This window comes from Vitis riparia, chromosome 18 (genome assembly GCF_004353265.1).
Source record: "Vitis riparia cultivar Riparia Gloire de Montpellier isolate 1030 chromosome 18, EGFV_Vit.rip_1.0, whole genome shotgun sequence".
In the NCBI taxonomy this organism is placed as follows: Eukaryota; Viridiplantae; Streptophyta; class Magnoliopsida; order Vitales; family Vitaceae; genus Vitis; species Vitis riparia.
Genome location: NC_048448.1, coordinates 12272740 through 12287940, shown reverse-complemented (window position 1 = coordinate 12287940; position 15201 = coordinate 12272740). Strand labels below are relative to the sequence as shown.

At 34.2% G+C, this 15201-nt stretch overlaps 1 protein-coding gene across 1 annotated transcript in view; it reads right to left on the bottom strand.

Annotated features, from left to right (window-relative positions):
• Nucleotides 1–9554, bottom strand: part of LOC117906055 (5'-3' exoribonuclease 3) — a 32344-nt gene extending 22790 nt beyond the window's left edge. Inside the window, exons 1-8 of the mRNA XM_034818997.1 lie at nt 9188–9554; nt 5953–6055; nt 5774–5850; nt 4705–4896; nt 4413–4532; nt 4054–4116; nt 3559–3708; nt 3274–3438 (exon numbers count right to left, since the gene is read on the bottom strand). Of these exons, the coding sequence (XP_034674888.1) occupies nt 3274–3438; nt 3559–3708; nt 4054–4116; nt 4413–4532; nt 4705–4896; nt 5774–5850; nt 5953–6055; nt 9188–9391 (1074 nt within the window). The 5' untranslated portion in view covers nt 9392–9554. The remainder of the gene's footprint in view (nt 1–3273; nt 3439–3558; nt 3709–4053; nt 4117–4412; nt 4533–4704; nt 4897–5773; nt 5851–5952; nt 6056–9187) is intronic.
• Between the last annotated feature and the right edge of the window lie 5647 nt (nt 9555–15201).

The window sequence follows — 15201 nt, the reverse complement described above, 5'->3', positions numbered from 1 at the left end:
CGGCTCCTCACCAATATACAATTTAGCCCAACCCCATATGTTATAAACAAAAGAATATTTAAGTCTCTGAATTGCTAACTCCCCCCCTCCCCCCCCTAAAAGCTAGTCTATTCCTTTCCTTCCAAACCGTCCAAAAAATAAATAACGGAATGGAATTCCAAAGTTTTTTCCTTTTTTTCCCCACAAAGGAACCCCTCTAACTAAATAAACCTCCTTTACAGTTTCAGGAAATGCCCACTGAACCCAAAACTAAATCTCACAGCACTCTGGCCACTGTATAATGAATGAGAATGTGATTTACATTTTCCTCTTCACAAGCACGCAAAAAACAGCGATTGGGGAGCTGCCACCCTCTCTTCTGGAGTCTATCAAGAGTCATAATCTTCTCCCAAGTGGCTTCCCACACAAAGAACACAATTTTAGTTGGAACTATCTCCACCCAAATTTTATTTTTCGGAAAAACAACCGTCAAAGGCCTATCCAACAAGCTGTAAGCTTCCTTTACTCTAAACTACCCCTTTCCTCCTTCCTTCCAAAGAACCGAATCTTCCTCCAAAGTTATCATGTGACCCCTCAACTCACGAAGCAAGTTGCCTACTATATCCAATTCCCAATCATTAAAATCCCTAATGAAACTCAAATTCCATCCTCCTTTTCCAAAATTCTGGTCCCACATTTCTTCTATTGTCGCATTCCTATGAGCTGTCAAAGTGAAGAGGTGCGGGAATCTTTGGGACAACACTGTATCCCCACACCAAAGATCAATCCATAACCTAATTTTATTGCCTTTCCCCACTTTAAACGCTAATTTTTCCCAACACCATCCAGATTCCTTCAAAATCTCCTTCCAAACCCCCACTCCAAACGCACCCACAGCCTTTTTTGTCCTCCAACCGAAATCCTCATGTCCATGCTTCGCCATAAGCACTTGCTTCCAAAGAGCCTCCTTATCACAAGCAAATCTCCAAATCCATTTGCCAAGTAAAGCTTTGTTCAAAAGGGTTAGCTTCCTTATTCCAAGCCCCCCCCCCCCCCCCCCCCCCTTTTCTCCTTATCCCCACAAACCACCTCCCAGTTGACAAAGTGAGCTTTCCTTTCCAGATTTCCCCTTCCCCACAAAAAATCTCTTTGCAGTTTTTCTAACCTCCTTGCCACAGATTTGGGCATGCAAAAAAGGGACATTTGATACACTGACATGCTTGTCATTGTGCTCTTAATAAGAGTGATTCTCCCACCTTTGAAATATATTGTCTTTTCCAAAGGGCAAGTCTCCTCCTCACTTTCTCTTCTACCCCATCCCACCTAGAAACGGCCTTATTTGGCGCCCCCAATGGCAGCCCCAAGTAGACTGCAGGCAGCTGCCCCACCCTACACCCTAGCTCCACTATCATCTCTTCCACCTCCCCTATCGCAATGATCTCGCTTTTAGCCAAATTAATGCTTAACCTTGATGTGGCTTCAAACCAAAACAGAATCCAACTCAAATGCGTTAAATGCTCCTTTTTTGCCTCACAAAACACGATTGTGTCATCGGCAAAAAGCAAGTGTGAAATGTGGACAACCGCCCTCTACCACGCTGAATGTTACACCCCGAAATAAATCCCCCTTCCGCAGCCCTTCTAATTAAAACATTCAACACTTCCATTCCCATGACAAACAAATAGGGGGAAAAGAGGTCCCCTTGGCGCAACCCCTTCGAGCTTGAGAAGAAACCAGCTAAGACTCCGTTCACCATGACTGAGTACTTAGCTGTGGAAATACACCATCACATCCAGCTCAACCACTTTGGACCAAACCCTATTTTTTGCATAACCTTCATTAGGAACTGTCAATTAATGCCATCATACGCCTTCTCAATGTCCAACTTACAGATTAGCCATTTCTCACCCCTTTTTTGTCATGCATCAATCACCTCATTTACTATTAGAGAAGCATCTAAAATTTGTCTTCCCATGACAAACGCGTTCTGATCAGGGGAAACCACTTTTCCTATCACTTTTTTTAGTCTATTGGCCAACACCTTAGCCAATAGCTTATACAGCCCTCCCAAAAGGCTGATGGGTCTAAAGTCCCCTAGATCCTCGACCCCTCCTTTCTTTAGTAACAGCACCAAAAAGGATCTAGTCCTGGGGCTTTATCCCTGTTCATATCCATCAGAGCAGCCTGAACCTCAGCCTCAGAGAAAGGGAGCTCCAGCATCCCCGCTTCTTGAAGATTGATTCGGTTTAATTGCAGCCTTCCAATGTCCGCCTTCCAATCCGAGCTTTCTGAAAGCAACTGCTGATAGGCATTCGCTACCCCTTCCCTAACTTCTTGCTCCCCTAACAGCCTCACCCCATTTATCTTGATTCTGTCCATGTAATTGGTTCTTCTATGGGCGGATGCCATACTGTGGAAGTAGCTCATGTTTCTATCCCCTTCCTTTAACCATAACTCCCTTAAAGCCTGTCTCCAATGGGTTTCTTCTAATTCCACCACTTAGCATACCCCTCCTTGACTTCCTTTTTACCAGCTAATTCCTCCTCTGTCAAACTTCTCTCACCGTCCATCCAATCCCAATACTCCACTTGTTGGAGAGCTGCAACCTTATTGCATTCCAGACTCCCGAACACCTCCCTATTCCAAACATTTAATTTTTGTTTCAACTCCTTCAGTTTTGCAGTCAATCTAAAGTTGGCGCTGCCTCTAACCACCATCCCTTGCCACCAACTACGGATTAGATCTTTAAACCCCTCGACTTTGAGCCACATATTTTCGAATCTGAAAGGGGTGGGCCCTCTCCTTAGGCCACCCCCCTCAAGTAAAACTGGAAAGTGATCCGAGGTCGGCCTAGGTAACCTTCTCTGGACTACCCTACTGAACTGGTCAAGCCAGCAAGGAGTTACCAGAAATCTATCTAACCTAGCCCTTGACTGGTTATTAAGGCCCCCACTCCGAGTGAAAGATCCCCCTTGCAACTGTAAATCCACGAGACCTAGCTCGTCTACAACCTGAGCAAACCTCCTCATAGTTGAGGTTATTCTCCCTTGTCTATATGCAACTTCTTATGGGTCCCATGCTTTGATTTTTGAGAATTAAGAACTAATATGTAGCTGTTAATTGATATACATGAATGTCTTTCATGGAAATTACAAAGATTCTTATTAGTAACATAGCTTTCTTTTAATACTAACATTTGCACAACATATGTCTTTGCTAATTGAAAGAAAACGCCAACACCATTCTATTTCATAAAAATAAGTGTATCTAAATAAAGACAATCTCTTAACATACCTCACGGATCTCCAATGTGGGCATATGTGGCAAAAAATCATTGCCAACAAAGAAACACATGAAGATAAAGTCATCCACAATGTGTTCAAAATCAATCTCAAATGGAAGATTAGGGATTCTCATTTCATATTCCAAATACTCTCTGAGAGTCCAAATGTTGAGAAACTGCAAAAGACCAGTGCAAGTCAAAGAACAAAAGCCAAAAAGAGCTAACAACATTGTGTCTGCATGCGCAAAAGATATTACCACCACCTAAATTTTATGAAATTAGGAAGCTACACTAACCTGGTATGGCTTTTTGACCACACTAGCAGACTGTCCTTTCTCATCAAACTCCCCTGCCTTTCTCTTTGCCTTTCCTTCACAATCAGCTGCTAAATGACCCATTTGACCGCACATGAAACATTTATCTTGTTGTCCAGGAGTGAACACAATCTGAAAGGTATAATTTAGAAGCAGATCATCTGTCACTAGTTGTCAATGGAAAGAATTATAAAAAAAAAATTTGCAAATGCTGAAAAGTAAACCCTACAATATTGCCTTTGTTCCAAAGAAACAGAATCTGATAAACTGAATAAACAATCATGAGATGAAGAAAAAGAAATTAGAGGAGAAAATATTCATCCCAGCAGTTTCCTTTACTCTCTTTTATAATAAATAATTCTCCCAATCATTAGTCAAATTTTGATAAAATCATCCAGCACCAAAGAACCCAAAATTATAAAAAAAAAACTATTCTCAAAAAACAAGCAAAACTTCTGCATATAGTAAAATACAAACCTCTCTTAGGATTGAAAAATGAACTTCATGTGTAGCTAAAGCCAACATGATTAGATCTGCATCCTGTTGTATGGCATCAACAACAAAGTAGAAACCATTAATCAGACGTTGAGGCCATGCCCTAACAGTAAATGGAGATCAATTTAACTTTTAGAGATTTATATTAATGTTATAAGTATAAAATATTACCAATCCATACAAACAATGCATCAACATAATAATGTTGATGCATCCTGTTGTATGGCATCAACAACAAAGTAGAAACCATTAATCAGACGTTGAGGCCATGCCCTAACAGTAAATGGAGATCAATTTAACTTTTAGAGATTTATATTAATGTTATAAGTATAAAATATTACCAATCCATACAAACAATGCCGTGTATTTGGATCAAAACCAGGAAGATTTCTTTGAAGACGAATATATGACATTATTTTGTGTTCCCCTTCACCAGGAACATTTGCATCAGAAAGGATGACCTTCAAAAGAATGGAAAGATGAGGAAAAGTTAGAAAAATCTTCTTTATTGATATCCACCATTGATACGACAGCATTAAAGTTGCAAAGGCATTTTTAGTGGAAGAAAAATAAAAGCGGAAAAAAAAAAAAAAAAACAAGTAGAGAGAAATGCACAGGAACTTGACAACGTACCTTAATAGATTTCCATCCAGGATCATTGTTTAGTCTAAGATGAATATAGTACTGCAATGCAACTGACAGGACACCCATAAATTCAGTTCCAGGAGTGATAACATTAGAATCACAAACTTGGGACTGTTGTTTTGGAGGAAGCTTTCTGCCCTCCTTCTCAAACTCTTCACGTAACCGTTCTTCTTCAGCTGCCTATAAAAGAAAAGGTGGCAGATCAGCAAACTGGCACGATTTTTTTCTCTTTTTGATAGTACTTTTATTTTTTTGGACAGCAGCAGTTATGGTTATAGCAACAACACGAACGGGAAAGCAGAACCAGAAGGCATTCTAGAGAAAGAGAATAAAGGCAGGGTTCATATCCTGGCAATCCCAGATTGTTAAAAGACTGTTTTACTCTCAATTTATAATTTTTGGACAGATAATCACGTAAAGGTTCCAAGATGAAAGGAACTTCAGCTAGCAGGTCATAAGGATTCTTCCCCCGTCTGATAGCACATTCACCAACCCATTGGAATAATTGACAAGAGAGACAATAAAGATTAGATGATGGTAACTTATCAAAAAAACAAAGATAAGATGAGAGTCATTGGATTATTGAGCTCCAGGTGTTCTTGTTATATTTCATACACAAACCCACCCCTCACACAGAGAAAATTAAATATGTATATTTGGAATTGCAAATGCCTTGTTATATAGTCATGCATCCTTTTTCATTAGTTATAAATCAGTAAAGAGATGTGTCCATTTACAAATGTCTTCCATGATTACTATATACACTGTATAAAGACATAAACTTGTCATTTTGTATGAACTTGTATTTACTATGGGGTGAGAATGTAAATGGGAGCCTGCTATATTCTTATCTGCATTTTTTTTAACAGGATATCAGCATCTTTAAACTAGGTTATCTCTAAAATAAATACATAAGTCATCATTCTCTGACCAATATTTTTTGGTAAACAAACTTTCTTCCTATAATATACAACTACTAGTTTAACTAGGTTGATAGGTTCTGAACTTTCCATGCATATAGCAGAATGCCTAACTAGCATATACACACAGCACTCACCGCATCAGCTGCATCTTTGGCTGCTCTGAAACGCCTAGAGCGTTGTTGATTCATTTTAGCCCTTGGAGCAACACCATCTATCAGTTATTTCCAAATAATCAGTATCACACAAAATGCATATGATATTTTGCCATCTTTTACATAATGGTACCAAAGAAATATTTTATCTTCATACTCACCAATAGCCATGTACAGAAGCTTTCGGGGTCGTACCATCACAAAAAGTCTATCGATGTAGTCAAACATGCACTGAAATACTTCATCAAAAGTTGTTGGAGAAGGCTGCATACAATGAAACCAACCATTCAAATCTCTTTCCAAAAATTTAAATAAAAAATAATGATATGCTTACTCAAGAATAAGACAATGTTTTTTTTCTGATTAGAAGGATAAGAAAATATTCATAATCTCAAGTAAGATGACAAGCCCTTAAGGCTTCACAGATGGCAATCCATCTTCTGAGACTAACAAACAGACTATTTTTTCATTCAAATGCATCACAACATCAAGCAAAGAGAAGCTGTGCCAGGACTAACAAAACCAACAAGAGCAAAGGAACGCCCCACCACCACCACAACAACAACAAAAATAAAAGGACCAAGAAACACATGAACAGATGCAAACCAACAAGTGGGAAAATCAAACTCACTCAAGCCACAGGAAAAATGAATGCAATAGGTGTGAACTAACTTTCTTACACTTTCTTTCTTTGTTTATTTTTTGATAGAGAACTCTTTTTTTACACTGACTAGAACTGAGACAACCTTTCTGTTTCCACCCCAACTCCTTGCAGTCTGAACCAGGCCTTGGGAGCACCAACTATATAAAAATCTCAAGCATAAAAAATTTTATCTGCTACCATCCACCCTACTAATCAAGTGATTGATCGTCACAATCTTGACCCAGAACGCAACAACACATCCAGAAAAAATCATGCTACAAAAACAAGCCCCATGTTTATGAACTTGAAAAAACAGATCACCCACTCCTCTGATATTCAAAAGAACAAAACCATTTCTATCATTCCAGCCAAACCTATCTTCCCCTTCTATCACAACCTTCACCAAATAAAGCCTATTAAAAGGGATGTCAGTGGGTTCTAATTTGCAATCATGCAACAAACCTGTGAATGATGGACTGTGCATTTCTTTCCCAGCAATCATAGAAAGCTCAGAACAAAAAATCTTCAACAGAACATCACCAAAACATAAATCAGGTTTTAGAAAAAAAATCTTCAATGGAAATATCATGACGACAAAAAAAAATGTTACTAAGACCTCAAACCATTCCATCCAAAGAGATATCTCTTTTACAAAGTCAACCAAGCATTTATAGGACTCTGACATCATACTAAAGCACAGCCCTGCAGAATCACTCTTCTATCACACAACCTAAATTTTGAGAATACTGCCTTTCTCCCAAACACTCGGCATTCCTCCTGCACCTTGATGCCAAGGTACATAACACTGCCCCGTGGTTAATACAACGAAACAGCTATTTCAAGAAGCTTGCCATCCACCACTTCATAAGCTGGTATTTAAAATTCCTTCTTTTTTTTTCTTTTTTTTTTGTGATAGGCAAAAGAAGCAGATATTAAAAACACTTGGAATGGGCACACAGAGTACAAGCTGGTATTTAAAATTCTTCCCAAAGACAACCCACAAAAAAATCACTTTTCTCAGGGTTCTCAGTCACTAGACCAAGGGAAGACAAGCACATGTGAGAAAGATGCTCAAGGTTCTCTAGTTGAAAATTACACTTCCTTCCCTATATGAGCAGATCATGTTCCATCCCCAATTTTAATCTCAGAACATCCAATTATTGGGCCCCCAACTGCTACAAGCATGAATTTGGCTGGTATTGTGTCCAAACCATTTGAAAAATTGTCATCCAAAGGCAACCCCCGATTCAAAATCCAAGAAAGAACCAAAAAGGAAAACAGGAAAAAGGAAAGAAGAAAACCAATTCAATATCCTACAAACACATAATCTCCAATGATATGTGTTTATTTCAAGTATAAAATGTTAGAATTTTTATCCCACCAAGAAATAACACAATCATCAAGACAGACACTCCAAAACATAGGAGATGCATACTTGAGATCTAAACCTAGACAATCGGAGTGTGTATAGAAACTATAATAACGAAGATCTAGACTCACCCAGTGCCTCATATAATCAAAATTTAAAGTTTTAAACACCTGGATTCTGCTTCACATTAACCCATATTCTTTTTCCTCCCAGTGATCCTTAAAACTGCCAAATATAGTTCTTCTTGATTGTATCAGGGTTGAATATCATTCCACAGAACCACCAATAAGGCCACTTTATCCTTATAGGAAAAAGTAGTTCAGCATACTCAATGCAAGAATGTGGTGATTGCTCAACCACATTGCATCAGAAACATTCTTAGGACCAAGCATGGCAGTTGTGGTTAGAACCAAGCAAGGTGATATAAACATTAGCATATATATACATATATACGCACATATTTGATAGGTAAATGGAGATTATATTAAGAATCAAAAGTATAATCAATGTATACAAAGCAACCAAAAACTAGAAGGTCTGAATACACAAAAACAAGCAACTGCGCCCTATGAAGAGCCTAACCAGTCCACAAAATCTAACAGCAGCATAAAACCATCCCCAACGTACAATCTAATTCAATCCCAAAATACATACAAAAAAATATTTTAATTGTTGATGTAACTCATATCCAGCAAAATTGCTGGAGGCTTTATACATGATATGGTGTACAAACAAGGAAAGAGTTTGGCTGGAATTTGTAGACAAAGTTAGAAGGAACAAACTCAAGATTAAAAATAAAAATAAAAATAAAATAAAAAGAAGGAAAAGGAGAGTGAAGGAAACATGTGTGTATCTCACACATTCAGGAATTCCATAGCAACTAATTCTTGAAGCAGGGAAAGGGAGAAGGCAACATCACAATGGACACAAGTCACACAATATATAACCACAATATCGTCATGCCTCGCATTGGGAAATCACTCTAAATATATTGCAAATCAAAAAACCTACAAATGTTCCTTGAATGCTTATTTTCCCAGGGGTGATTAGGAGCTACGGCAAAACATTACCGACAATTTCAAATTTCCAAACCCTGTTCAAAAAAATAAAAGACGCTTTTAACAGTTCCTTAAAGCTTTTATAAATTACATCCACCTCATGTATGAAAAAACTGAGAGGAAAATTTGAATTAAATTAAAATTAACATATTTTTACAGCTTGCTAGGTATTCTGTGTGCAAAAAAAAAAAACACCTAATATAGTAAGCCGTGGTTTTTTTAGTTCTTTGTTCCAAGCAGCAGATTTAGTTTCTTTTCACAAGTTTTTCAGACCCTAGACTAGCAAGATGTAGAGAAAATTCAATTCGAACGGGATAGAATCATACCCGGTCTTCAGGATGAAAGCAGGGGTGAATAATCCCATTCATGTCCAGGTATAGATTGTCGTATTCGATGTTGTTAGGGTTAGGTTTACTGGTGTCGACAGGAATCGAAATGCCATCTATTTCGACTGGTTCTTCTTCGATCACATCCACCACCACCAGCGGATACTTCTCGGCCAGCCACCTGTAGAACGCTGGTACTCCCATGGCTGATCCCTTAAGCCGCCAAGTTCACGGATGTAAGACCTACGAGCAACAGATAAACAACGAAACCCTAACCCAATCTGAAACTAGGTCGAGACGGAGAAAAAAGGAAGGAGTCCGGTTTCGAGAGTGAGTAATCTGGCCCGCGATGTCAAACTAGGGCTTGCGAGTTGCGAATCGCAACTTAACTAATGGGACAATAATACCCTCGGTTTTCTAAAAATTACTACGAAGAGCAATAGAAATCCTTTCGGACACTACGCGGGTGTTTGTGTCTTTTCAAGACAGAAAGTTATTGTGGGTCGGTTTCTCCTATTGGCCAATATTTATTCGGGATGATCAAATGAAGTATAGACAAAAAGGGCGTGGAAAGGCATTCCTAAATCCTGTGCTGCAAATGTGAAGGACTGCTTGAATTAGCCACGTGCCGGGTCGGGTCTAACTGGGGGAGAGCGAGAGTCTCTATCCTATGACTCATGAGTTTGAGCTCGCTTAATCCGGTTTTAACTCGTTCTAGCATCGTGCTTCGTGCGTGTCAACTCATTCACTTATCATGTAATATAACATATTTAAGCCTTATGTTTTGAAGGTATAATAACTTACCATGTTACTCTTTCAGTTTGTGAGATTGTAATTTTAAAAAGCCTTACTAACGGTCAATAAATGGAAACTAATTTTTAAAATTTATATGATTTATTTTTATTTTTATTAAACAATGTAAAAATCGATCTTTCGATAATACCACCTTATTAGAGACATCATCTTCTTGGAACATCGACGCCAGGCGCTGTTGGAAAATTTGGATACAATGGAGAAAAAAAAATACTCTCAAACACTCACTTTGATACAATAAAACCCTCAAAGTTGCAAAATAAGAACAAGAAGAAGAATAACACAAAAAATGCTCAAACAAGTTCTTAAAACTTTGTCCAAATACTCTATTTCCTCCCACTTCTATAAATCTTTAGGAAACTAATGGAAATAGTCTTGGGATTTATCAAGCATTTTCACTTTTCTGCATAAGATTTCAAAAAGAAGAAAAGTCATATAAAGCACTCTTAGGGTTGAAAAAATGTTATAAGGATGAGAAAAAATTCATTGTCTTTCTTAATCTCTTCATCTTTGTAACATTCAAAAAATTAAATCATATGTTTAATTCACACATTAAACATGATTTAATCTCAAATGTGTAACTCTCTTACACTTAACCTCTTAAGTTTTATAAAGTTACAAAGATGAGAAGACTCATTGTCTTCCTTAACCTTTCAAGTTTTGTAACATTTCAAAACTTAATCATATGTGTAAATACCTCTTAAGTTTTGTAACATTTCAAAACTTAATCATGTGTTTAATTCATACATTAAAAGTGTAACCCTTTTTACACTTTATTTTCAAAGGTTATTTTTCAAAAGTGTAACTCTTCTTACACTTTATTTTTAACCAACAATATATATATATATATATATATATATATATATATTTATATAAATATAACAAGCGCTATACTATCTTTTATATTTTATTTAATTCTTTATTAATATCAAATTCTAACATCAAATTTTTTATAAAAATGTGTTTTCTAAATAAATAAAATAAATTATAAATGAAAACCCAACTTAAATAACATGAAACAGTCCAAATTTTCTTACTCAGGAGGCTAAGTCGATTGACCATTTGATTGATATTTACTCCAAAATCAACTCTAAATTTATCTAATAAATTAGCTAGATTAAAAATCAGGTACAATTTTAAGAGATATAATACAACCAAAAGTCGTACAATTAGACTGAGTGTAGTAAAATCAGTCATAGCTTTAAATGCCAAAGCCTGTATTTGATCTTGAAGATTCACAGACTTGGGCCAAGTTTGGATGTAGGGTTATATTACAAACATCGAACATTTTTTGAGAAAAAAAACAAATAAATAGTGCATAAAATGATAATAGGAGTGTAACGACCCTAACCTATAAGCTAAGCACCAAAGTCATTTTACAAGTAACTTTCCAAAAATATCATATACATCTTTATAATAAATAATAAAAAATTATCCTTTTACACAAAATTCATAATCTAAATATGGTAAGTTATCTAAAATAGCATAGGTAAGTTAAACTATTAATAACAAAATGTCACCATGACATTAAACTTGAGACTATGAACTAAATGGACTTATGAAAACCCATCTTACCAAAGTCACTCCTTGTTAGGATTATGCGCACTTAAAATTATTTTAGTAAAATGGGTGAGTTTGAAACCTAATAAGAGATATAAAAATCAAGTATATGTGTTTTCAAAAACGAAATAAATAAATTTTATAACATGCTTTTGAATACACGAATAAACTGACATTAGATTTGTCATATTCGACGATGTTTAAGTATAACATTATTTGCGAACATACATATTAAATAAAAAGAACTATGGTATATATATATATATATATATAATGTTCATCAAATCATAACTTGTGGAGATCTTCGTTATAACAAGGCTAGCCTCAAGTGTTCCTTACATGATGGTGGATAAAACTATAACCAATTTAACAATATACCATATGTCAGTAATAACTCTATTGATTGAGTTTACATATCATTGTCACCTTTATAAAAAATAATGAGAGTCAAAATAATTTTCCCTTGTTGGCAAGGGTTGGATTACCAAAATTTCAATTTTTTTTTTCTTTTAACCAAAATAAATAAATTATATTAGACGTGTAAGCAATATATATAATAAGCAAATATTTATCAATTTTAATATCTCACAAATCTAACATTCGAGACTTTAAAAAGAAAATTATACTTAACAATTCATAAAATAAATATTTTTCAATTAGTCCTTTACTTGAACTCCAACTCCAAATATCAAAGTTGTAGAATTTCTTAAAAATCACCTAAAAAATTAGAAGAGTTTTTTTTACTAATTTCTAATAATAATTTTACTCTCTCTCTCTCTCTCTTTCTAAAATTTTCAAAAAATTTCACTTATAATTAATCTAGTTTAAATTACCTAAATTTAATTTATCTAACCTAAATAAATTTAATTTATCCTAGTATCCTAATATAATAAATTTTCTAACCTCTAGTATTTTTATATTACTTAAATTTTTACCTATATTATTTATTTATTTATTTCTGTTTATAAAACTCTATTTCCTGGACAAACACACCATCAAAATTTAATTTCCCATTCACTTTCGCCATACACGCACACCAATTCATAACACCGCATTAAAATCTTACCTTAACAACCAAAATCTTCCATATCTCTCCCATTCAATTCTTACTTCACATGTATATGTATATATACTGTAGGGCTTCAACAATTTTTAACTCCTTCACATGATGACTTCATAACCATTACCCCAAAAATCTCGTATTTAAACATAAACTCGCATTTTCATATAAATTTTTTCTTATAGATTTCGCTTACAAGGCATCCAGCATTCAACATTCCTATGGTTTTTATTATTTTTCCTTTTTTTTTTTTCCATCATTCTATATTTATTTGGTTTCAGTATATTTTATTGATTTCCCACTTTCATTAATTCTTTATGAATCTTACTAGAAAACTATAAGCATGTTTAGTAGTGATTCTATAAAATATTTTAATATTTTTAACACTTTAATGGTAAAAAATTTTAATTATTAAAAATATTAGAAACGTTTCTTATAATTACTATAAAATAAACTATATTGTTTATAAAATTAACGGATAAAATAAAATAAAATAAAAAATATTTAATAAGTATTGCTTACCCCAACATTTTCGTAGAGGAACAAAAAAATCAAAATCCTTATTCTCTTTAATTAAATATGAAATTATATATTTCTTTACGTATGTTATTTGAGAGTTTAAAAACAGTTACTACTGAGTCTATTGTATATATTTTATTGATTTGCTTATTTTAGGTTCCACCAAAAGTCAAGCTTATAACTAAATATCATAATCTTTTGGGCTTAGGGCATTACAACAAGAGTTAAAGAGTGAAGGAGTTTAAGATTGTATATGAAAAACTTCAAATCATATTAAAGTTATAAATATATATTAAGGTGTTTGTTATTAAACATCAGATGAAAATGTTTTTCCAATAACACGTTGCAATGAATTTTATCAATAATTTTTTTGACGAATGATATGGGTTATGCAAATGTGTGAGGTCTTTCAACTCGATTTGGCAATCAACCTTAGATCAAACTCCACTCTTGAACTTGATATATACATTTCACCTAATCAAGCAATAACATACATGGGGATATGTGTTTAATATCCACCTTTTCCACGCCATATCTTTCTAACATCTTGCTTACAAATGACACATTACTCCTCTTGTTACCTTGATCAATGCATTAATATTATGGTAATAGGTGCACAACAATTGCTTCATGAATCATTAAGCAATCATTAACGAATAAATTGAAATTTTTTAACTAATAGCCCACCATCGATACGTGTTTGTATAGTTAAAAGAAAGTGTATGAATCGAACATCGATTCATTATATAATGAAGAAAGAATTCCCTACTCGTAACTCTATAAGTTTCACTGCAATATTGGATCGATATTTATAAAAAAATTAAATTAATCATAATATGTCACTCGTGTGATTGGATTTTATTATTTTATATTCAACTTGATCCCCTTCTTTTATACTTTTTATATAATTTTTTTTTGTATTTTATTATCATTGGTTTGTTTATGATCCTATATATTTATATTCTTATCAAATAATTTGCATTTTACCATATACTTTTAATAATTGAAATTAGCGAGGGAATCAATAGTTTAATTAAAGGGGGAACAACCCTTGAAAACAAAAAAACGATTTAGAGTTGTCATTGTTGGAGGGTCAGTAACTAGTTCGAGTTCAAATCATATTATTCCAAGAAATGTAGGTTTTTTTGTTTTAATATTTTCAAAGAAGACATGTGGCCCTCTTCTTTTGACATTCACACATGTGATTAAAATTATTATCCCAAATCAATACTTATTATTTTTTAAATCCATTTCCTTGAACTTTGAGAATATTAATTTAAAATCTGTTTAATGGTGGTTGGAATAGATGCTTTTATCATTTTTAATAAATTAAAATCCGTATCACAAAGTATTAAAAAAAAATAAAAAAAAATAGAAACGATTCCCCTAGGTAGTTGAATCTCCCTAAAATACCACAGGATCCGTTGCATTAATTTTTTTTTTTTATAGTCAAACTCCCTGATTTTATTCCCTTTATAAATTATAACATCCCTGCCACTGCCCCACCCAACTAATGCCACGTTACAGGCATTTTGCCCCCTAATAACGTGTCAAACTATTAGATAGTAAATAAAAAAATAGAGCCCATGAACAACGTTTTTTTTTCTCTTATGAATAGAATATATTAAAGCGAGTAAACAATAAACTTTAGTCTATTTAAATACCATCATCCATTCTGTAATCGTACTAGAGTTTAGTAATACGAATATAATTTATTACATTAGTAGTTTGCTTAATTTATATAAGCTTTTAGTTTTTCATAAATCACAAATTATCAGGTTTTATCAATCAATTTTCAAGTATAAAAACTTATAATCATATTTTCAATTATCATTCGAAAACACTTTATAAAAGCACAACTAAAAATACTTCAAATTTATTAAAAAAATTATTAATAAAATTTTCAATAACAAGGTTGTCAAAAAGACTCAAAACTTATTTTCTAAACTGAAATTATTTTTTTATTCTAAATAATATAAACTGTCTTCAAATATAATTACGAAGCAACCCCTTTATTACCATCCTATATGGGAGTAATGTTAGATTTAAACTAGGTACGGAC